The 25,244-nt window shown below is 37.1% G+C and overlaps 1 protein-coding gene across 3 annotated transcripts in view; it reads right to left on the bottom strand.

The window, feature by feature from the left end:
• NEK11 (NIMA related kinase 11) overlaps positions 1-25,244 on the bottom strand; it is a 291,550-nt gene that overhangs the window by 172,707 nt on the left and 93,599 nt on the right. For all 3 annotated transcript variants that reach the window (XM_074195807.1, XM_074195806.1, XM_074195805.1), the window contains 3 exons: positions 7,066-7,215; positions 6,882-6,960; positions 5,685-5,773 (listed from right to left, as the gene is read on the bottom strand). In XM_074195807.1, coding sequence (XP_074051908.1) covers positions 5,685-5,773; positions 6,882-6,960; positions 7,066-7,215 — 318 coding nt within the window. The remainder of the gene's footprint in view (positions 1-5,684; positions 5,774-6,881; positions 6,961-7,065; positions 7,216-25,244) is intronic.

Here is a 25,244-nt window from a genome sequence, read left to right as displayed (position 1 = left end):
AAAACAGAAATTGGGCTCAGGCTATGACAGAGCTCAAAAAAGACTTTGAAAATCAAATGAGGGAGTTGGAAGAAAAACTGGGAAAAGAAAGGAGAGAGATGCAGGAAAAACATGAAAATGAAGTCAGCAGCTTAGTCAAGGAAATCCAAAAAAATGCTGAAGAAAATAGCATGCTAAAAAACAGCTTAGGTCAAATGGATAAAACAGTTCAAAAAGTTATTGAGGAGAAGAATGCTTTAAAAAGCAAAATTGGCCAGATGGAAAAAGAGATAAGAAAACTCTCTGAGGAGAACAAATCCTTCAGACAAAGAATAGAATTCAGGGAGATTGATGAATTTAACAGAAATCAGGAATCAATACTTCAAAACAAAAAAAATGAAAAATTAGAAGAAAATGTGAAATACCTCACTGAAAAAAAAAAACTGATATGGAAAGCAGACTTAGGAAAGATAATTTAAAAATTATTGGAATACCTGAAAGTCATGATCAGGAAAAGAGCCTTGACAGCATTTTCAAAGAATTACTACAGGAAAATTGCCCTGATATTCTAGAAGCAGAAGGCAAAATAGAAATGGAGAGAATCCACCGATCCCCCCGAGAAAGAGATCCCAAAAAACCAACCCCTAGGAATATTATGGCCAAGTTCCAGAACTCCCAAGTCAAAGAGAAAATATTACAAGCAGCCAGAAGGACACAGTTCAAATATCGTGGAGCTGCAGTCAGGATCACACAGGACTTAGCAGCAGCTACATTGGAAGCTCCTAGGGCTTGGAATACAATATACCGGAAGGCAAAAGAGCTTAGAATGCAGCCAAGAATGAACTACCCAGCAAGGCTGAATGTCCTCTTCCAGGGAAAAAGATGGACTTTCAATGAACCAGGGGAATTTCAAATGTTCCTTTTGGAATGGCCAGAGCTGAACAGAAAGTTTGATCTTCAGATGCAGGACTCAGGTGAAGCATGGAGATTGGAGGAGAGGGGGGAAATATGAGGGACTTGATGAGGATGAACTGCATGTATTCCTGCATAGAAAAATGACACTGATAATACTCATATGAACCTTCTCAGTTAATAGAGCAGGTAGAGAGAGCTTTTATAGTTGAAGCACAGGAGAAAGCTGAATTCGAAGATAAAATATGGTGTAAAAATGGAGTCAATACAAAAAAAGGGAAATGGAATGGGAGAAAGAAAAAGGAGAGGGGGAATAGTCCAAGATATTTCACATAAGATTTTTTTTATTACAATGAGCTATTGCAATGATATGGAAGTGGGGAGGCAAGGGGGAATGAGGGAACCTTTGCTCTCATCAGAGATGGCTAGGAGAGGAAACAGCAAATATACTCAATGGGGTATAGACATCTGGAGTAAGAAGGGGGGGACAGGGGGAAGGGGGGCTGTGAATAAAGGAGGAGAGGATGGACCATGGAGGGAGAGTGGCCAGATATAACACATTTTCTTTCTTATTTCTTGCAAGGGGCTGGGATTGGATGGCCTGCCCAGGACCACAGGGCCAGGTGGATTCTGGGCCTAAGGGGTGGTAGGGGGCTCAGGGCCTCTTGGCCCCAGGACCAGGGATCTGTCTGCTGCGCCACTCAGCAACCCTACAGCAGAGTCAGAGTGAAAGGAGAGAGAAAATAGAGTACATGGTAGTGGAGAAATAAGAAAGGAGGGAGTTGCGATCAGCAATGGCAACAGTGGAAAAATATGGAAATAACTTTTGTGATGGACTTAACATAAAGAATGTGATCCACCCATGACAGAGTTGTTGGTGTTGGAACAAAGACTCAAGCACATTTGTTGTTATTATTATTTGGGGGAGGGTGCAGGGCAAGTGGGGCTGGGTGGCCTGCCTGGGGCCACATAGCGGGTGATCTTTGGGTGTCTGGGGCCAGATTTGGACCCAGGTGCTTCTGGCTCAAGGGCCAATGCTCTGTCCACCACCCAGCTGCCCCTACTATTATTACTATTTTGTTTTATTTTGGGTCTTTTTTTTTCTTTCTTTTTTTTGTTTTTTTGCAGGGCAGTGGGGATCGGGTGGCTTGCATGTCACACGGCTGGGTGATTGTTGGGTTTACAAGACTGGATATGGACTCGGGTGCTCGTGGCTCCAGGGCTGGTGCTTCATCCATTGCGCCACCTGGCCATACCTACAATTATTACTATTATTTTTTTATTTTAATTTTTTTCTCTCCCCTTTACTTTTTTCATCCAAGCAAGTCTATCTATATTCATGGGGGAGGAGGGGTATTTTGTTTACTTGTAAACAAGAATATTTTATTAATTAATATTTTATTAATTAATTATATTAATATTTAATATTTTATTAATATTTTATTAATTTTATTAATTATTAAAAAACCATTTGTACAAAATGAGAATAAAAAATAAATTTAAAAAAATATTTTTAAAACTATGTTTCAATATAATTAATTTTCTTTTAATCTTTTATTTTTGGCATTCTGAGAAGTGATTCAGTCTGCACTAGATGGTCAGAGGGGTCCAATAGAACAATAAAGATTAATCACCCCTGCTACAATCCTGTTATTCCAAGAGCTGATGACCTCTAAAGTACCTTCCAAGTCTCAGTTCACAGTCTCTAATAATCAAACTAACTTCAGGTTTTAGTAGGTCTGTGGGAAAGATATTTGAGGTCAGCAAGTCTTGAATTTTATGTCTGCACAGAAAGATGGTTACATTCACCCTAGACTGACCTCAGTCTCTAGAACTAAATACTCCTTAGGACCTTTGGTCCATTATGATTTTCTCCAAGGTGGACCCAAGAAAGTAGGGTTCTACCTTAGGCTGCTTAGAATTACTTTCATGTGAATAGAAATTCTTTAAATTTCTATCTAAATGGGTCTTCTTTCCTGACTTTCCTCACATGTGCTCCAATACATTTTCAAATCTCTAGAGGTCTCGGGAATGAAATGCAAGAATTCTACCTTAGCAGATGGGGAGACCAAAGATTAGAGAATTAAAGAAGGACAAGACAACTAACTCAAGGTCCATGGAGAAAGCATTCCTGTGGACAGTGTATTGAAGTAAGCAACCTTTGAAAAAAAATCTATTGGTGTCCTAAAATTCACATTTACACCACCACCACCTGGAAAGCAACACTCAACCTAGAAATGGAAGTTATTAGGATCTTGGGTTTCTTTCCCCTAGAAGTCAACAGATAGCTATTTTATATTATAATATCATATATTGTAATATGATATTATAATATCATATAAAGACAATAGAGAAAAAAGAAAATTTAAAAAAGGTCTTCACAGCTCTAACAGATTTGAGAGGAAAGAATAAAATGAAATTTGGGAACTTCTTTTAGATTTGATTTGTCTAAGCCATCCTGTTCCTAGAATATGAATATCATCAAATAGATTTATCTCTGGAGAAGTCCTAAAAACATCCCCTCAGATGGGTAAAGGTATCAAAATACAATTCCATAGCTATCCTTATTGTAAGGACAAGAAAGTTAAATCCATGTCACCTTAAGGGAAGTCACTGGGAAATGTGGTCTGATGCTCAGACAATAGACATTAGTCTAGAAAGCTACACTTTTCAGTTTGTACATAAAAGCAATGAGTCCAAGGGACTGAAACTGAATCAATTATTCAGATAATTCATGCCAAAAAATCTCAATTTTCAATAGACCAAGAGAGACAGGTCTCTTTTCTCTGCTTCTGTATGTAGAAACCTAGCCTGAATTCAACATTTTTCTCTTTCCTATTTATCTTACTTAATAGGGCTTCAATCCCCCTCCTCACACAGAATTTTTTTAAAAATTAGCATGAATGTTTATATGTAAGTAATACTAAATACCTTCCTGATTTTTTTATTTTTATTTTTTTTAGATTTTTCAAGGCAATGGAGTTAATTGGTTTGCCCAAGGCCACACGGCTAGGTAATTACTAAGTGTCTGAGGTCAGATTTGAACCCAGGTACTCCTGACTCTGAGGCCGGTGCACTATCCACTGCGCCACCTAGCCTCCCCTATACATTCCTGATTAAATAGCCATAAATCAAACACTCTCCCTCCTATCTAATCTTTCTCACCAGGGTAATTGTTATGTGTACTAAAGAAACTGCTACTAAGTGAGTAGAGTTATTGTGTTTCTAGGAAAGTCTTCAACTGTATTAGTCATTCTGGGGACAATAACTGTGGCCCTGAAAGACATGATGGATCTGTGACTGGTCACAGAATAATGAGCTTTATGCTATAAACCTATGTAGCTATCCCCGAATAAATCTCTTTAAAGCTATCCCCGAATAAATCTCTTTTAACTGCCTTCAGTATCCCTAAGCCTCCTCCATTTAGACATCATCACTGATGGCAAGCAGGCTAGAATGGGAGCCTAGCAGAAATACACCAAGTACTATGACTAAACATTTACTGTGCAATCTCAAAAAAGGTCATGTTGTTTTTACATGTAGAAGAATTGAACTTGATGATCACTAAAGTTCTTTCCAAATCGAATATTCTGTGATTCCATAGTAATGGAATTTTTTAAGGTTGGGAGAAAAGAAGCTTTTTAAATTTTCTTATACTTAAAAAGAGGAATTCGGTAGCTTCAGAGTCCTCATCTGTAAAATAAGGAGATTGGATTATCGCTGCTCTCCCTTCCTGTTCTCATCCATGTAGGCTGGAATACCAATATCAAGAAGGGAGGAGGAAGGGAAGATTTATTGTGTCTATTGCATATTGAGCACTATGGTAAGTGCTTTATCAATATCAGTCACATATTTGTGGATGATCACTCCAAGCATGTAAATGAAACAGCTTGGATAAAGCCACAGACAACATGCTCATCAGATTTGGAACTGGCACAAAGACAGAGGGGACAGCTACCATGTTGGAAGTCAGAGTCAGGAGCCAAAAAGATCTTGGCAGACTATGGTTTGGAATGAAATCTAATAAGGGGAAATCAAATTAGGATAAATGTAAAGTCTTATACTTGAGTTTAAAACTCAGCATTGCAGGTCTAAGATGAGGAAGGCATGGATAAACAACAGTCAACATGAAAAAAGATTTGCAGGTTTTAATGAGTTACATGCCCAAAATGAGCCAACATTATGTTTTATGTGGAAAAGAAATTAAGGAAGATGCTGTGGGCAGAACAATCATCTAGTTAGATGAAATGTGGAGCACTGTTTTGGGTTCTGAAAGTCATGTGTGTTAGGAATGATATTGATGTCTTTCATTACATATACATATATATGTATATATATATATATATATATATATATATCTTAGGAAAATTTTTTTAAATGTTAAATGAAAGTCTTTCATGTTCCCAATATGGAAGGTAGATCATATAAATATCACCAAATACTTCTCAATATATTTGCAAGAGACTTTCAGCCAAGATGGCAGAGAGAGAAGACAGGCACAGTTCTAAAATCTCTTGATCTTTCCCCATAAATGACATGAATCAATATATCTACAAGAGAATAACAGTGATAGTCTGCAGATGGGTGGGCTGGGTATCGGTTTAAGCTTTTACGACTTCTATTTGCTTCCACTGGGAAAAGTCCCCAAACCACTCTTGCTTCTCTGCACAGCATCTGTGGATTCCAGGATCCCTCCTACAAACTCCACTTTAAAAGACCTCTAAATAGAAATGCATTTAATGATCTTCTACCCTGAAGTAAGACTTTTTAACAAAAAAAACCAATTTACTCACATGGCATTAATGAGATGAGTTGATTTGTCTGTCTGATGGCTTGAGGTTTTGTCTTCCAGAGTCACGTTGGAATATTTACACATCATACACTGTAAAAGAAAAGCAGTCCTGGCAATGTTAATGATCCTTTTGGAAGGATAAAAAGGCTCCAAAGTGTCATATGACATTTTCATCTACTTCACCCCCAGCCTTCAAACCATCCACAGACTAACTACACATCATTAACCAAAGCAAAAGCCTGAGAATAAGGTAAGCATTCATTTTTCCCTCCTCCTTGAATGAAGAAGGTGTTTCAGACAAAATAGTCTAATAAGACATTGGCTGATAACTTCATTGCCCTTCCCTTTGCCCCATAAAAACTGCACTTTTTTGATCAAAGCATGGAGGTAATCGTCTTGTTGATGAGATGAGAGGGGAGTAAAAGTTTTTGGAAAACAAATAGTCTTTCTGAGATCCACTTAGGGCAAATAGAAGAGACAGGCTCTAACCTAAAAGAGTAAGGACAAAAATAATGAATAATTAGCTTCCTTCTCACCATCAAAATAAAGCCAGCTCATCATTTACAGTGTGTAAAAACAGGATAAATCAACCAGTATGTCTTTATATAAGTTCTTATTCTGTGCTAGCCACACTATGCTGAAGACTTGGTGGTACCAAAAAAGGGCAAAAATAGCTTCTGCCCTCAAGGAGCTTCCATTCTGGAATGAATTCACCTAATTTATTGGAAGGATTGCTAAAATCTATAAGAGGGCAAGATTGCTTTCAAATCAGTAAATATTTATTTAGCACCCTGAGTGAACTACATGCAAGATACTATAGTGGGAGCTGAGAATTCAAAGACAAAAAAGGAACAGACCTGACCCTCGAGGATGGTCAAAGAAAATGTCAGATTTCAGACCTAATATCAATATACTCATCTTACACTGAGTATTTTGGTAGTAACACTATAATCCATGACATCCAGGCTTGTTTTTGTGTGAAACTTAAACTTTGTCTCCCTACATCTAGGGGTACATCAGGGGATTCTGTCCTACAAAGAACTGTCATGTCTGAGAAGTCCCTTCTCTACTTTTTAATCTATTTCTCCTATTCCCAATGAATCCTAATGCCGCTTGTTCCCAAAAGCATCTCTTCAAGGTACATGATTCTTATTTAAATGCTAATAAGGACTCTTCTGTATCTTTTTTATATAAATACCTGCAGTTGTTCATCAATGTAAGGGATTTTTAAAATTTCCATCGCTGACGGTCTCAGTGAAGGACTCTTGTTCAACATGCTGTAATGTTTAAAAAGAAAAACAGTTTTTGGCAAAAGACTGAAAACTATAAATGCAAAGTCAAAATCATATGAGTGGGAAAAAAAAAACCTGTATTTCATCTACCTTTGTAAGATGGCATTCAGCTCCTCTGGGAATCTAGCGGGAAGAGAAGGCGTGTCACCTTCAACGATTTTTAAAACAATGGACAAGAAATTGTGACCGGTGAATGCATGATTCATGCAGCAGAGCTCATACAAAATGCATGCCAGAGACCTAGAAGAACAAAGGCAAAGACTTCAAAGGGAGGTGTGGGACTCCAAAGGTGCTTATCACCCAGTCACCAGCTCATTAGAGAATGACTACCAAGCCCCTCCATGTACTTTCTGTGACTGATGGAAAACCCTCTTTCAACATAAATTTGCAGAGTCAAAAGTGAAATGGGCAGACAGAAGTTAATCTTGGACAACTATGGAACCAGAGGAAAAAACACTCATAAATGCCTCAACGGTGTCAGGTAGCCCCAGGAGGGCAGAGAGTTTCAAATACTCACAACCCTCAACTTGGCTTTTTCTTTAGAGAGAAATCAGAATTTTTTACTAAGACACTTGGGTGGCATGGTGCCATGAAACACTGAATTTAGAGTCAGGAAAAACCTGACTTCAAATCTTGCCTTAAACACTCATTATTCATGAGTCCTTGGACAAATCACTGAACTTTCAAGGCTCCAGAATAAAGTATGATGATGATGATGATGATGATGATGATGATGATGATGATGATGATGATGATGATGATGATACCGATACCCTAACCCTAACCCTCATAAGGTTGCTATGAAAATCCAATCGGATAACAAATATGCATGTTAGCTATGAATATCACTATTGTGTACCTAGCTTATAGTATCTTCCATCCTTCTAGCAAGTAGATCACTCCCTGCATGGACCATTCTAAGATTTCTCTAAAATATAACTGGGCTTAATGGATAAAGGACTGGTCTTGGAGTCAGGAAAATCAAAGTTTCAAGCCCTGCTTTTGACCACTAGCTAAGTGGTCATGAACAGTTATTTAACTTGTTGAAGCCATCTTCTAAGATTCTAATTATCAGAAGTGCTTATCCAGATTGGTGAAGGGAATTTCATTATTTAGAAACACTGATGAAATCATCCTAGTATAAAAAATCTGTTTTGAGTATGCCAGTCCAGAATACTCAAGTCTTAGATTTGTCCCTGAAAGAGGGCATGTCTGAGCCATAAGAAAACCTTTTTAAAGAAATCTGGTCAATATTGCTACTAAATATTGTAGTTTTTCAGTGGATTTCCATAAAATTTGCATTTGTGAGATTTCAACACACTCCAATTTGATTTAATCTTTTGGATGAATCCAAACAGAAATCTGAAGGTACAAAGTAGAGGAGGACTCCCTCCTCTAGACTCTATCTTCAAAGTTAGCAGGTCGGGCCCAAACCAAACAATGTCTACTAATACTAACTGTCCTTGGTTCCACATCTGCAGAAATATTTGTTTAAGTGTGAGGGCAAGAGAAAAGAGGTGGATGAGAATGGAGGATTCAACCTCCCTAGCCCAGAAAGCAAATTCCTACTCATTTTATCCTAGAACAGCAACAACAACCAAAAAAAAAAATCCTCTTAATAGAAGGGAAATAGAAAGAAAAGAACCATGCATTAAAAGTCTGCTTCAAGCAATGGGTTCCTAAGAGTTTTACAAGAATCTCATCTGAAATTGGCATTGGAAAAGGAGGGCTTTGGGGGTATTTCACTAACTGACCAAATTCTCAGTCGGAGAAAATCAGACCCTCCCCACATTCCTGATCTCTAGCCCGGGTGATGCCTCTATTGAGTCTAGAGTCACTCACCAAGCCTCTTCACACCTACCATGTCTCACTTTCAAAATCTCCACCCTGTCTCCAAGCACTTCTCTTGAAAGAGTCTCCAAAAACAATTCATTTATACAAAAATATTCATAGCAACTTTTTTGTGACGACAGAGAATGGGAAATTGAGAGAATACTCAGCAACTTGGGAATGGCCGAACAAGTTGTGGTCTATGACTATACTGCTATATTTTTTTGCAGAAAAATCTGCAAAGATTTAAATAAACTGATGCACAATGAAGTGAAGAGAACCTGGAGAACATTGTACATAGTCACAACAACACTGTACAATAGACAACTGGGAATGACTTTATCCTCAGCAGTATAAGGATCCAAGACAATCCCAAAGGGCTCAGGATGAAAAAATGATAACTGCCTCTAGAGAAAGATACAAACCAAACATACTATTTTTCTCTCTTTCTTTGCTTACTTTACTTCCTTTCTTTGCTTTCTTTCCTTTCCTATCTTTCTCTTTCCTTCCTTCCTTTTTTCTTCTTCTGAGTTTTCTTCTACAAAATGACTAATATGAAAATGTTTTACATGATTACACATTTATAATCACTATCAGATTGCTTACTACCTCAGGGAGGCGGGAGGGAAGAAAGGATAGAATTTGGCACTCAAAACTTAAAAAAATATTAAAAATTGGTTTACCTGTAATTTGGGGGAAACAAAATATTATTTAAAAAGAAAGAAAGAAGAAACAGTCTCCACATCTCTTCCAGGGTAGGAAGAAGACAACACTATTTCCTCGAAATCACATCTCCTAGAAACCCATGAAGCCTGGCTATGGAACTCTTCTTCCTTCCTGCCAAGGCCTGTTATCTCCAAGCCTACTACACTGACAATTATTAAGTATTTACCATGTTTAGGGCACTCTGTCATGGTTATACAGAGATGAAATCTAAAAATACAGCACAAACTAACAATGAACACAAAAGAATAAAGAAAACTTGTGAATAAAATATATTATAATAATGGAAATCAATCATACCATGGTCTATTACATATATTTTTAATTGTGACAATAATCCAAAATATTAATGATGGCTCAGGGTGTAGATTGAGACATATTTTTTGGGACAAAGTCCTCACTGATTGACTATGTATATTTGATACAAGAGGTTTTTTCTTTCTTTTTCAATTAGGGGTGGAAGTGAAAGGGAAAGAAATGAACTTTTTGTTCATTGAAAAAAACAAAAATAAGTGCCTTAAGGGAAGTATTGTGATCTCTTTAAAATAGGACAGTGAATTTCCAGAGTAAGCTAACACCAGAAATTTGTTAACTATTGAAAGGAACTCACTACCCCCACTAGTCCACTAAATACCTTAGAATGGGAGATGCTTTCTATGAAAGTGGCTCTGAAAAAGAACAAACCACTCTGGGAAAAATCCAAGAATTCTCAGAGGCAAGACAGATTATTGTGCCATGAGTCAACAATTACTTGAGCATCTTCTGTATGATGGACCACAAACGGCAGGGCAAGCATGGCATTTCTTCTGATGAGCAATATTCTCTCCTACTAAAGAAAAAATCAGAATAAGTGGGAAACCTAAGGCAGAAGCAAGGTTGAGGAGGTTTAGCCAGGGTTGGCCAAAACCAAGATGGCCATAAGCAGAGAGGAGCCATGGGCAAGCCTAGGGAGTAATATTCATTTTACTCAGATCTTACCTAATTCCAGTTTCAAGAGTTGTCTTTTTTAAGAAGTATAGGTGGGATGGGAACAACTCTTCAAAAACTCATCAACTCCCCATCCAAATGGGTCGTAGACCTCATAAGACACATTATCTCCTTGTTATTGATGGCACACTTCCTATACATCTAGGATCTTGTCCTTTCTTGTTTGTTTTTTCCCCTCCTGGTTCTTCTTTTGCCTTATTATCTTTAAAGGGGGGAAAAATATAAACTTTGCTTCTTGATGGGTTTGATCTCCACTCCTGCTTGCTCATTTGGAGTTCCCGAGAAGGCCAACAGCATGTTCTAGTGTTCTGCAAGAACTCCCATCTCTAGACCAGATCAAGGTTATTTGGTATTTTAATGCTCCCACTAGCATGGGATTACTTTAAGGACCAAATAGCTAAAAGTAAAGAGATTAGAACCCATAAAGGACTCCATTTAGGCTAATATGCATCATGGTTATTATTATTATTATTATTATCATTAGTATAGTAACTAACCATATCAGTAAATATTATGGTTTTCTGTTTTGTTTTCCTTGTGGGCAGAGGAAGGAAGGATATTGGTTTTGTATATTATATGTACCAAGTACTGTCTTTATTATTGCAAACTGGGGGTCTCTAAACTCTTGGCTCTTAGAGAGGAGCATGGCCCAGTAGTCTTAGATCGGAGGATGAGAGGAGAATGAGAGCAAGAAGAACAAGAAAGACTAAAGAAAATTGTCATTTGAGCTCAGGACATACCTCCTGACATACTCCTATCCAGTGGTATGCTGGAGTTGGTTCAAATTGTTTCCTGAGAGCTAATTATTAGATTCTCAGCATATTAAACCTTGGAAATAATTTTTTTAATTTACAAATTAGGGCTTGTTTATTACTTAGGTGATTGTATAAACTTAAAAACATAATGAAAAATGTTAATAATGCAGATTAAACTTTAAAATATCATTACTTTTTTCTGGAGAGTTATTGTTAAAATATTTATTAGCAAGCCTCTGGTCTGAGAGCGAAGATCAGGAACATGATGAGAGGACCACACAAGGGGGAAACTATTATAAGGCAGAAAATGAAATTAGTTCAATAACAACACATCACATTGGGAGCTTATTCCATTGATAAAGAAAATTTGTAAAACCTGATATTCCTATAGCTTCATCAATCAGCCAATCAATCAACCAGCATCTACTACCTGAAATGTGTCAGTTTGGATGCTAATTGCTGAGGATACAATGAAAAAAAAAACAAAAATGGTCCTTGAGCTCAAGGAGTTTACATTCTAAGAGGGAGACAACATATATAAATCAGAACATGCAAAAGAAAATAAGAGTAGGCAAGCTTGAAATTCAGAACACATCTAGTAGCTTGACTCTGGAGTCCAGATCAAAAAGTAAGAGATTAGCTTAAGAGAAGGAAGATGGAAGAAGTACTAGTTTTCAGGGAGTAATACTGGAACTGATTGAAAAGTGAATACACAGAATACTGGGATTGAACAATTAATTGATTTTGTCATTCTTCACTGTCATAAATTCTTTTAAAATATATAAGAAAGTGGGACAATGGATTGTTTTCCCCAAGGTGGGGGGGGGGAAATGTTTTGTTCCCTTCTACATGCTGGAATAGAAGTTAGGGTACCAGTCCCAGAAGGAAATATGGTGGCAGCTAGAGATAATTAGTAAGGATAATAAATAAGTCTTGGATTTATTTGCTAGAAGAAAATAGCGACATTTAGGATCAGGTCATTGGGGGCAACAATAGACTCATTTGTTATGGTGAAAAAATGATTAGGTTTTTCTAGCTTTATAGTAAAAAGCATAATTGAGTGTAAAAGTGCAATACAGTCTATATGACATCTATGGGAAGCCTAACTGTTCAGACCTTAAGGACACAATTAAGGTAGCAGCATTTCCCTGGTGACAGAGATTTCAAAACAATGAGAAAGTCAATGTATGTTGATTTCCCACTTCACAAAGTATAAATTCAAGACTTGTTCATGGAAATGTCCCAGGCAAGATTGATTATTATGAAGCTAAGGGGAATGAGTTTATGTTGTAAAGTAATAAGAATGAATGTTTGCTCATGTATTTAAAAATACCACCAAAGAAATGACTTTGTGAAATTTTGTCTAATACAGAAAATGGTGCGACATTATCAAGGGGTTGTCAAGCATAGAAATCTAGAAGTAGATGGCAAAGATAAACCATCTTCATGGTATTAATTGTCAGAGTTATGAATAGCAAGCAAGTGAGGGCACTACATATGAATTGCTGTTGAATTGATTTTAAACAGTCGATGTTAAAGAAATTCTAGCATACTAAAAATGTGATTTACAAAGAAATTGGCCAAGGAGAGCAATGTATTTTTCTTACTATGATTTTTCTTTAAATACAATGATTAAATGTCACTAGAAAAATATTGTTAAGACTGGAGGAAAAGCCTCTTATCCACAATGAACAATATATATACACCATCAATTCAAATAAGAGTTCATTCCTTTAGATCACACCCTTACAATGAGAGCTATTTTAAAAGAAAAAAAAATCTAAGTCTAAGCGGAACATTAATGACACAAAAAAATTATCATATAAAATTGTTTAGTATGAAGTGTTTGAAGGATTCTTTGCATTTCTTTCAAATGCTCTCTGGTTTTCTGCCTCAAATCATTCATGTCTTGCCAAGAACAAAATGATAGTCTTTTCCCTAGGTGTCTGAGAAAGTGTCTTCTATGTTCAGATCCTTCTGATATTCTTTGAAATTCCTCAATGTATAAACTATACTCTGGCAGTCACTGCTATAGTTTACATCAACCATCACAGCTCCAAGGGGCACATTCAAGAAGGCCCTGTGAAACAGTGGAAAGATCAATGAACTTGTACTGAAAGGACCTAAATTTGAATCCTGGCTGTGACATTTATTACCTGTGTGACTTGGGCTAGTGACTTCCCCTCTGTGGGTCTGAGTTTCCTCACCTGCACAATGAGTTGATTGGCCTAGATGGCTTCCAGAACTCCAGACCTCTGATCTTAGGGTTCAGCTAATGTGACTTCTATCTATATCTAGCATGAGTCTAGTTCTTTGGATCCATACTGTACCCTTGCAATGCTTCACAAATATAAGTTGATGGACTGATGCAAACACATTATCATGACTGGAAGAACAAATCCAAATACAGACCCTCCTGTTAATGGTGGAGTAGCAAAGTAGGATACCAGAATGTTCTTATTATACATTAGAAGAAACTAGTTAATGAATCATTTTGACAAGCACATGCTTTATGAATTTTTTCTTGAGACCTAGGATTTCATCAATATAAGGAATTCTTAATATGGAAACTCACTTGAGTAATGGAAATCTGAAATTCCTCTGTCTAAAAACCCTGCCCGAGGCACAGAAGAACTGACTTGCCCAAGGTGAAGTATACAAGTGTCAAAGACTCTAAAGGTCAGTACTCTGTCCATCACATCAGAGGTGTCAAACAAGGACCCTAAACCAAATTAAAATGTCACTGGGAAATATTTCTTTATTTTGTTATAAAGAAAAATATAATAGAACATAATACTAACATGGTTTTCTAAGTGGCTCCTGTTTTTATTTGAGTTTGACACCAAGCTGCAGCCCACTTAGTGAATTAAAGCAGTATAAATTGGGGCATCTGGAGGCACAGTGGCTAGAGCACTGGCCCTGTAATCAGGAGGATTTGAGTTCAAATCTAGCCTCAGACACTTGATATTTAGTTACTTAACCTCATTGCTTTACAACATCCCCAAATGATATAAATGAAGACATTGTAAAAAAAATACAAACAACTAATTATTCTCTTTCTGTTACTTTCTCCTCATCCCTTACATACTGTTACATTCTCCTCATACCAGCTTATCTGAAGCATAACTGGCTTAGACTAAATAATACCATCTCTTACCTTAATTTCTTTTAAGAGGCAACATTTCATCTCAGTTAACATCTGGATTATTTTTCTCTGAGTTTGGAGTTAAACTGGTAGTTTATCAGGACATAATTTCCCAGTGGTCAAGAATTACTGAAGCAAGACTGCTGAAGGAAAAATGGGGAAATTCCAGCCTACTAGACAGGATAGGTGTTGTGTTGTTCATCCTTTGTTTTCAAAGAGGACCAATGGCATCACAATGTTGGCGTCAGGACACCATGTATTTGGCCATGTACTGATCAGTCCAATATTGGGTGGGTAGCCAGAATATGAAGATTATTCTTTTCAGATTATGTAGAAGTATGTACTTTTTTTTTCAAAGATGAAACCAATTTGGAGGCTGGATCTTACAATGCTAAATGAGGTCATTGTATTTACACCAAGGTCTCCTAACTTGGTCTTTCTGGGGCAGGATGAAATAGGGGAAACTGGATTTCTTGAGGGGAAAACAAGCCAATTCTAGGTTTTCATGGAATTTTACAGTTTCAAGAGAACTGAAATTGATAATTGTCCAAAAGGTTACAGAGAGACTCCTGATGGACATGGATAAGGGGGCAACATGTTACAAATGAAAAATCACAGAGCAGAAGCAGAAAAAAGACTATCATCAGAAAAAATGTAGGACTGCAAAAAAGAGATGGGTCAAACACACAGTAAAATAAAAAAAAGAACTGATGGGTAGCCCATGTGTCTTACTGCTACATACGCAATGACCAAAGAATAAGAGGAAGTCTCCTAGTTCACTGCTAATTTACAGGATGATATGGATGCATGGGGCAGGCAAGGATGGACTGCTAGACAGGTACAGAGTTTCACTGTTGGAAAGATCCCTCTATGTCAGATCCACTGATATAACTGAATAAGGTTTAGGTTTGGCTTTTCTATTAACTTCTTTCCCCAGATATCCAAGTCTCCCATTTGTGTTGCTGGCTTTCTTTTTTCCTACTCCTGAACCTTGAGCAGATGTTGCCAATGACTGTTTTTTTAGCCTCAAGGGATTGACAAAATTTTTAGGAATAGATTTTAAATTTAATGAGAAGTTTAAACTATTTTTATGGATGTACATTGTCCTTAATTTATGTAACGTGAATTATATGTACTTTTGTGCCCTGAAGGCCCCATATGGCATGTTTTTATAATATTCTAGAGTTTTAAGTCATCCTGTTGTAAGTGACTACTAGAGGATGGAAATTGAAACTGACTTTGGTTAAAAACATCACCAATCCCAAGTATGTATTCTGTGTGTTTTTATTAGAGTAACCAATACTCTCCATGAATTTTAACAGGGGAAGGTTTAGTTTTTAATATGATTTTAGAAATGGTTACAATTTTCATTAGAGCAGCTACTTTTGAAATTAGCAAGGCATAATTGGCTTAGACTAAATGATATAATCAGATAATTATTTACCAAAAAGAATTCGAATGGTGCTGCCTGACTGGCTCTCAAAATTTTAGAATATTTTTTAAAGAAGAGGAAGTCTATGGCTTTGTTTGCTTAAGGTCCACAGAGAGTTAGAGTATTGACTTAAATTGGATCAGTGCTCTCTGACCACACAATCTCATTTACTGACTTCCCATCTTCCTTCTGCCCCTTCAGTGTGTTTACCTTCCAAGGTTATATATCCTTAACCCTCTTTTCTCTCTCTCTCTCTTAGCCATCTTCTCCACTACCACAGCTTCAAGTACTCCCCCTTGCCACAAATGTGACACCTAGATCTATTCCTCCATCTCCTGATTCTCCCCAGAACTCCAGGTTTGTATTTCTACATACATCCTGGACAGCATCTAGATGGCACCTTAAATTCCACATGTCAAAAAAAAACAAACAAAAAAAATCAACATGTCTAAAACTGAATTATCTTTTCAATAAGTGATCCTTCACTCAAATTGTATGTATGTGTATATAGACATACATGTGTAAATATTATATATCTATGCATATAAATATGTGTGTTTGTTCATTATGGATATAGATATATATGTGTGTGGAGAAAGAGGGAGAGTGTGTGTGTGTGTGTGTGTGTGTGTGTGTGTGTGTGTGAGTGCGTGTGTGTGCGCGCGTCCTTCCCTCTCACATCAGGTCTTGAGCATCCACGAGCATGAGATTCCAATGACCCTATTTGATTCTCCTTCATTCTTTCCTTCTTTTACTTAATTACAATCCAAGCAAGGGAAAAGGACAGTTGAGAAAATAGTTAAGGTGACACCAAGGAAAATATGGGCTTTATCTGGAAGCCAGAATGTGATCTATATTTTCTTTTTTTTTTCAAAGTAAAATCAACTGTGTCTAGGTGAGTCAATCAATTCCAGAGAAATTTAAGTTAAGAGAGGCCCCAAGCAATCAATGGAAGGCTGCAATCGGTGCGGTCCTGAGCCTATTTCACCTGAACTCCATAAAATTACCATCTGTGTAAGCCCACCAGAACAAGCTGGAGCTGCAGCTCTGGCTGATCATGAATTGCAAATGGAACCGAGGCAATGACTTATCTCAAGGCAGCCTGGATCACATTTAGCTATATGTCATCACAAAATCTGCAAATGCCCTAAAGAGAAAACAATAATTTTAATCCTGTAAAGAAGTAAAACATTCAGGACTCCTGAGAACTTTTCTTCTGTTTCAGAATGTTTTGTTGATAAATTCCATTTAGATGATATTCAGATTTGAAAGTAGATGCTTTTAGTTTAATCTGACATGTTCATATCTTTTATTCATTTAGTTATTCATTTATTTATTTATTCAACAAGCATTTATTAAATGTTTGCTAGGTGCCAATACTGTGATAGGTATAGAGAATAAGACAGGATGAATCAGAACACCGCCTTCCATTTCTTGCCCAGTGTCTTTTTTAACACATCTCTCTGGAATTGATTTATTTGCCCAGACATAGTTGGTTGTGTTTTGTAAAAAAAGAAAATGAAAATCACATTCTGGTTTCTAGATAAAATACAGATTGTCCTGTTACACTTTTTTTCTCATGTGTCCCCCCCGCCCCACTTTTAGTATGGTCAGTCTACAAATATAATAAAGAATAAATAAATAAATAATGAATGAATAATGAGAAATAAATAAATAATCAAAGATGAAACAGTCCCCAGCCTTCAAGATACCTCCATTCTATTAGTGAAAAACAACATGGACACAAAAAAAGAGACAGAATGTATGAGTACTCATAGTATACTTACACTCTATACAGAGATGTTTCAAAGAAATACATGATCTAGATATAGAAATGCACATCATAAATAAATTAAAGGAATAAGGAAGAATTGATCCATGTAGAGGGGAAGAGAAAGGAGAAAGGAATCACACTTGATAAAATGGATAATTTTAATCATATAAAATTTTAAAGTTTTTGTGCAAGTTAAAATCAAGAGGAAAATAAGGAAATGAGAAAAAGGTTCGCAGCAAGTTTCTCTTTGAATAAAGCTCTTGTATTAAGATTATATAAGAAACTGATTGAAATATACAAACTAAGAGTCATTCCTCCACAGAAAATAAGTCAAAGGATATATGAACAAGCAGTTTTTAGAGGAAAACATCCAGGTTTTCAACAATAATATGAAAAAATGCTCCATCATTAATTATTAGAAAACTGCAAATTAAAATAACTGAGACTCTGCCTCATGTCTATCAGATTGGCAAAAAGAAAAAGAGAAATGTTCAAAGCACTTCAAGATAACAAGAATGTATGTTCACTATTAGTGGATCTGTGAAATGGTTGAGCCATCCTGTAAAGTAATTTGGAGTTATGCCCCAAAAGTTACCAAATGTACAACCTCTCTGACCCAATTATAAACAGACCACTTCTGGGCCTATACCCCCAAAAGATCAAAATAAAAGTATATGTACAAAATATTTATGGCAACTTTTTTTTATAGTGGCCAAAAATTGGAAACGAAGGGGAGGTGCATTTGGGAAATGGCCAGACAAACAATAGTATATGAATGTAATGAAACATTGCTGAGACAGAGGAAATCACAAAATGGATATTTTCAGAGGAAACTGGAATGATTTCTTTGAAATGACACAGAGTGAAGTGAACAGAATACCAAGATCAATCAATATAAGGAAAATGACCTCTATCAATATTAAAGAGAAAAGCAACTTTGAAACACTTTAGAACTCTGATCAGCTAAATGACTAATGACGTGTACAGAGAATTGAAGCTGAAACATGCCAAGTACCTCCTACTAAATAAATGATGAATTAAAATACAGGGAGACAAATGCACCTTCAGGTATAAACAATGTAGGGATTTGTTTTTGCTGGACTATACAGGTTTATGATAAAAGTTTTCTTTTTCTTTTTGAGCAACTGGGTGGGATGTCAATGGAAAGGACAGATTATAAATGAACAGAAAAAATAAATTTGTTAAAATTATGCACACAACATACACAATATGAAGAGGCAAGAAAGTGATTCTTAGGGTGTTTGGGGCCCACCTTTTAAGGAAGAAAATGGAAGAAAAAGCCTCTGGGTTAGTTTTATTGTATGATAACCTATCTAGTACTCCTAGCATAGCACTTGGAAGTAGAGTACTTAATACATTATGATTGAATTGAATTCACTGGAAAATATGCATTCAGTGTATACTTATACATGTTTTGAACTGGTCTTATATTCTTTTGTTTCTTCGCTATATATCTTGGTATACAAAGATAAGATACTTTATCAGAGATAGCGGATGCCAATTTTTTTCCCACAATCAACCAATTCTCTTCTTATCCTATTTGTGTTGATTTAATTTTCTTTGTGCAAAAGCTGTTTGATATTATATAATCAGAATTATCTTTCTTATCTTTTGTGACTACCTCTATCTCTTTGTGGCTAAGAATTCTCTCCCTACCTATAACTGTGAGAGGTATCTTATCCTGGTTCTCATCTAATCTTTTTTGAATGATCCTTTCATATTTAGGTCACTTATCCATCTTGAACTTTCCATAGCAAATGGGGTAAGATGTTAGTCTCATTTTTCTCATCATTTCAGTCTGCCCAGAAATCCTTGTCAAGCTTCCCATGTAATTCTGGTTCTTGAATTTAGCAGTTACTAGCTTAGTAAAGACAATTATGCCTGATTTTCCATTTTGTAGGCTTTGAAAAGTCATTTTTTCTATTTTTTAAACCAATACTAAATATCTTTGATGATTAGTGATATATATCTTTTTGAAGAGTAAAATCAAGTTAATAAGAACATTAGATCTTATTTAATCAATGATCCAAATATACATTTTGGACAAAATTCAATTTTAGTAAAAATTCTTCCTGAATACAAATAATTAAATTAGACATTATAAACCCATGTTAAGAGAGTACTTTTAAAATAAGATCAAGACTAGACTTGCTATTTTGGTCAGTCAATGAACATTTATTAAACATAAGGAGACCTAGGTGGTACAGTGGATAGAGCACTGGACCTGAAGTCATGAGGACCTGAGTTCAAATCTCATCTCAGACATTTGACACTAGCATTGTGACCTTGAGCAAGCCACCTAATCAAATCACTTAACCCTGACTGCCACGCATCCAGGGTTATCTCCAGTTGTTCTGATCCATATCTGGCCCCCAGACCCAGATGATTCTGGAGGAAAAAATAAGGTTGGGGACTTGGCACAGCTCTCCTCCCTCAAATCCAATTCATGTGCTTGTCATGGTGTCACCTCCCTGATGTCATGGTCTTCTTTGAGAATGAAGGATAAGCAACAAGAACAATTATGTTAAGTACTAGAAATACAAAGAAATGAAAAAAAAGGAGCTTACAACTAATGAGAAGTAAAAAACAAATTGCATATATAAAATAGATAAGATATATACTATGTAAACGGGAGGAAGGAAGCAGGAAAAAAGGAAGGGTTGTATGGGGCAGATGGAGGCTGGGAGGGACCGCTGGCAGAATATAGGCTTTGAGCAGATTCTTGAAGGAAGCCAGAGAAGCCTGGAGAATGAAGTGAGGAAAAGTATTCTGGATTTGGTCGATAACCACTGAAAAGGCAGAAAGTGGAGTGTGAAGTTCAGAGCGTATAGATGGGAAGAAATGGGTAAGAAGACTAGAAAGGTAGAACAGGCTTGAATATCAAACAAAGGATCTAATATCCTGGAGGTGACAGCCACTGGAGCTTATGAAATATTGGGGTAACACTAGAACTTTTGAAATATCACTTTAGGGGCAGGGTGGCCCAGTGGATAAAGCAACAGCCCTGGAGTCAGGAGTACCTGGGTTCAAATCCGGTCTCAGACACTTAATAATTACCTAGTTGTGTGGCCTTGGGCAAGCCACTTAACCCCATTTGCCTTGCAAAAACCTAAAAAATATATCACTTTAGCATTGGAGGGGGAAAGAGACTTGGGGCATCCATGAGGCTATTTCTATAGCCCTGGCAAAACCCTTCAACAGGGTGGCAGATATTTGGGTGGTGAGAAGAAGTAGAAGAACAACGTTTGAAGTTAGGACTAACAAGACTTGGCAAGAAATTAGGAATATGGAGAGAAAGTGAAGAAATGAGGAGACACTCAAAGCTGGGTGAATGAAAGATAGAACAATGGTACCCTCAACGTGATAAGAAAGTTTATAGGATTTGAGGTAGTTGGGGAGCAAAGGAAATAATTAGTTCTTTTTTTTCAACAAGTTGAGTTAGATATGTCTATGGGATATCCAGTTGAGATGTTCAAAAGGCAAGTGATGCATGTAAAATTGTAGCTCAGAATGGGGCCTAAGTCTAAATATTTGGTCTTCACAAAGATGATAATGAAACCCATGAGAGCTGATGAAATCACCAAAAATATAGCATAGAAGACACAGGACAGAGCCTTGGGGAACATGTACAGTCAGTGGACCGAGATGATCCAACAAAAGAGACTGAAAAGAAGAGGTAACAGAAGAAGCAGGAGAAAACAGGGTCATAAAAACCTGGAGTTGAGTATATCCAAAGGAAGATGATTGATGGAGTCAAAGGCTACAGAGAAGTTCATAGCAATGAGATCTGAGAAAAGGCCATTAGATTTGGCAAGTAAGAGCTGCTGGTAACACTGGAGAAAGCAGTGTTCATTGAAGGATGACGTTGGAAGCTAGATTACAATGGATTCACAATCAAGAGAGAGAGGAGAGTGTTGTCATTGAGTATAGATAACTTTCTAGAAAGGTTAACCAGTAAGCAGAGAAGAGATGTAGAACAAAACCTGGTAGGGATGGCTGAACTAAGGGAGGGTTTTTTGAGGATGATGAGACAAGGTCATGTTTGTAGGTGGCTAGTATCTCACATAGAGTCTTCTATGCAGCATATAATAGAGATGGAATTTGAATATAGGTTTTCTTGGCTCTCAGGACAGCTGTCTATCCTCTATGCCATAGCTTAAAATTTTGAAAATTATTTTAAATTTTAAAATATATATTCAAATAATAAGTTTTTAAATCAAATTCTTATTGTTATAAATGTTTGTCCTCCATTTTCAAAGAAGACTACAACATCAGGGAGGTGATGCCATGACAAGAACAAGAAATGGATTTGAGAGAAGGAGTACTGTCCTAAGTCACCAGACTCACTTTCTCCTCCAGAGCCATCTGGGTCCAGTGGCCAGAAATAAATAAGGAGAACAGGAGATAGTCCTGGATTAGCGGCAACCAGGGTTAAATGACTTACCCAAGGTCACACAGCTCTCCCGTCTTCCTGATTCCAAGGCCAGTGCTCTACATACTGTGCAATGGCACAGAAAGGCTGCCCTTTCTGACAAAGCAGATAGCATGAGAAGCCTAAACGGCCATTGTATGATTCACCAATAACAGTTTCCAGTTTCTGCAGACTACCTTCAAGTTTCAGTGCCATTTTTGAGTGAATGCATTCTGGTTTCTGTTAAACTGAATTTGAAACTTCAAGAGACATACTTGGAAAAAGTCAGAACTAAGGCAGGATAGCATAAAAAGTGCTTTTCATTCTTTCTAAAGAGCCTGGTTTCATAGGTGGGCCTCTATTTTCCCACTCCTTGATCCCAGGGATTTATGAGACTCAATTCAATACTAAAAATCATAGTTTAGTAGAGATAGCATTGAATCTGGAGGTACAAGAGTGGAATCCTTTATTAAATAGTTGTATGACCTTAAACATAGAGGTAACTTCTATCAGTTTCCTTAGATGAAAAGTAAGAATAAAAACCTTTACTCCACAGTGTTTTTGTAAGAACCAAATGAGATAATGGACCCAAAGACTCTGTACCTATAAAGCACTATCTAAACGGAGGTGAATGTCATTGCTACCAATTTCCAATACCATATACTCTGCTTTAAGTATATCTTGCTCCTGAAAGCCAGGATACAGTCTAATTTTAAAAAAAGGAAGGAATGAAATGACAAAGGGAGGGAAGGTAGGGTGTAAGGAAAGAATGGGGGGAAGGAAGGAGGAAATGAAGGAGGAAGGAAGGAGGAAAGGAAGAGAGGGAGAAAGGCAAGAAAAGATGGAAGAAAAGGAGGAAGGATAGAAGGAAGAGAAGAGAAGGCAACAAAGGAAAAATGGAAAGAAGGGAAAGAGGAAGGAAGGGCAAAATAGAGGAACTAAAATGCATTAAAATAGAAATGAAATTATTTTTCCATGTTCTACTCTGCATACATGGAAATAAAGAAAACAACAATGAATTATTCAAATACGTTCTAAATGATTTTATTTTCATTAAAACACACACACATTTGTAGATTTTCAATTTTTTTATAAGGCAATGGGATTAAGTGATTTGCCCAAGGTCACACAGCTAGGCAGTTATTAAGTGTCTAAGGTCAAATTTGAACTCAGGTCCTTCTGATGCCAGGGCAAGTGCACTATCCACTACGCCACCTAGCTGATCATTTGTGGGTTTTCAAAGTAGGAAGATCCAAAGTCAGATTCAATTGTACTGCTACCATGATGCTCAAAGGCATCATAGAGAAAGGCACATCTTTCAAAGGGAAATTTTGCAATGAAAGTTCTAAGATATCAAGAAGAATAAATCAGCATATTGTAACATCATTAAGTCCATTTACTTTCCTGAGCTACAGAGGGAGAAAGTCTAAGATTTAGCAATGTTCTAAGACAGTAATTTTGCATCTGTTAAATACCCTGGGGAGTTTTACATATATTTATGTAGGCTAGAAAACTTTAACATTTATTTTTTTAAAAAAAAGATTATTTAAGAAGAAAAGTTAATCCTTCCAAGTTGTCCTCCCAAAATAGCACCAATACTTTTTTAGCTGATGTATAAAATCAAAGACCTAACAGCATATTCTGCCCTATTTTTGACAAATTTTTCTCCCTTAAAATAATTCTTGCTATCTCCAAGATTATCTCCTTTACCCCATTCAGCTGCCATCTTTCAACTATGGTTTGCCTTGAATACAAGCAAGATAATTAATCATATACCAGACTGACAAATCTATACCCATGACTAATTAACCTCTCCTTTTCTAATGTTCTCCCCTGGTTAACAGCTCTTATCTTGTCCTGGACTGGTTGAGCTTCCTTCTGGTGCTTTAATCACTTTCAAACAACTTCCTGTAAGAGTGTATCAATCAGGGCGGCTAGTTGGCCCAGTGGATAGAGCACCGGACCTGGAGTCAGGAGTACCTGAGTTCAAATTTGACCTCAGACACTTAATAATTACCTAGCTGTGTGACCTTGGGCAAGCCACTTAACCCCATTGCCTTGCAAAAAAAAAAAAGAAGAAAAAAGAGTGCATCAATCAATCAACAGACATTAATCAAGTACCTTCAGTCACTGTATTATAAAGATGGCAAAAGTTGGCCCTTGCCCTCAAGGTGCTTACAATCTAATGAAAGAGACATCAAGCAAATATATACAAAGCAAGCTATACACAAGATAAATAGGAGATAATAAAGGGAAGGTACTGGAATTAAGGGGTTTATTTCTCAGAAGAAAGAACATTAGTTGGAACTTAAAGACAGTCAGGGAGGTCAGAAGGTGAAAAAGAGGAGGGAGAATGTTCCAAGCATCCAGCCAAAGAAAATGTACACAAACAAAAGAAGGAGGATCTTATTCTTGGGAAGAGCCAAGAATTGGAGTGGGGAGAGATTTAAGGCAGGCAGAGTTCCCTTTCTACCCCCAGAAGCTATTGCAATATTCAAGCATGAGATGATTACCTTCCGCACCAGGGAAGCAGCAGTGTCAGAGGAGGGAAGAGGGTGAATTGAGAGCTCCTTCAGATGTAAAATTAACAGACCTTGGAATAGCTTGGATATGGGAGTAGTGAGAATGAGGAGTCTAAGATGCCTCCTAGATTGGGAGGATTGGGGGACTGGGAGGATGATGAAGCCCTTTACAGTAATGGGGAAAGTAAGACTGGGAGAGGTTTAGAGTAAAAGACAATGAGGTCTGTTTTGGATCTGGGATTGGGTATGTTGAGTTTAAGGTGCCTATTAGATATCCAGCTTGGAATAGAGATGCATGACTGGAGGTCAGTAGAGAGTCTGAGGCAGGAAAGGTAGATAGGAAAATCATCAACATAGAGATGGTCATTAAATCCATGGGAACTAATGAGATCACCCTCTGAAATAGTGTAAAAGGTCCAAGACAGAACCTTGAGGGACACATATGGTTTTCTAGAGAAGGATCCAAAGGAGCCCAAAAAGGAACAGTCAGCTAAGCAGGAGAAGTGGTGTTGCAAAAATCTAGAGAGAAGAGAAAGATCAAGAGAGAGAGTGGGTGTGCCAAAGGCTGCAGAGAAGTGAGGGAGGGAGGGAGGGAGGGAGGGAGAGAGAGGGAGGGGGAGAGAGAGAGAGAGAGAGAGAGAGAGAGAGAGAGAGAGAGAGAGAGAGAGA

This window comes from Macrotis lagotis, chromosome 7 (genome assembly GCF_037893015.1).
Source record: "Macrotis lagotis isolate mMagLag1 chromosome 7, bilby.v1.9.chrom.fasta, whole genome shotgun sequence".
Taxonomy (NCBI): domain Eukaryota; kingdom Metazoa; phylum Chordata; class Mammalia; order Peramelemorphia; family Peramelidae; genus Macrotis; species Macrotis lagotis.
Note: the sequence above shows the minus strand (reverse complement) of the source record. Positions and strands in the feature narration are given on the sequence as shown.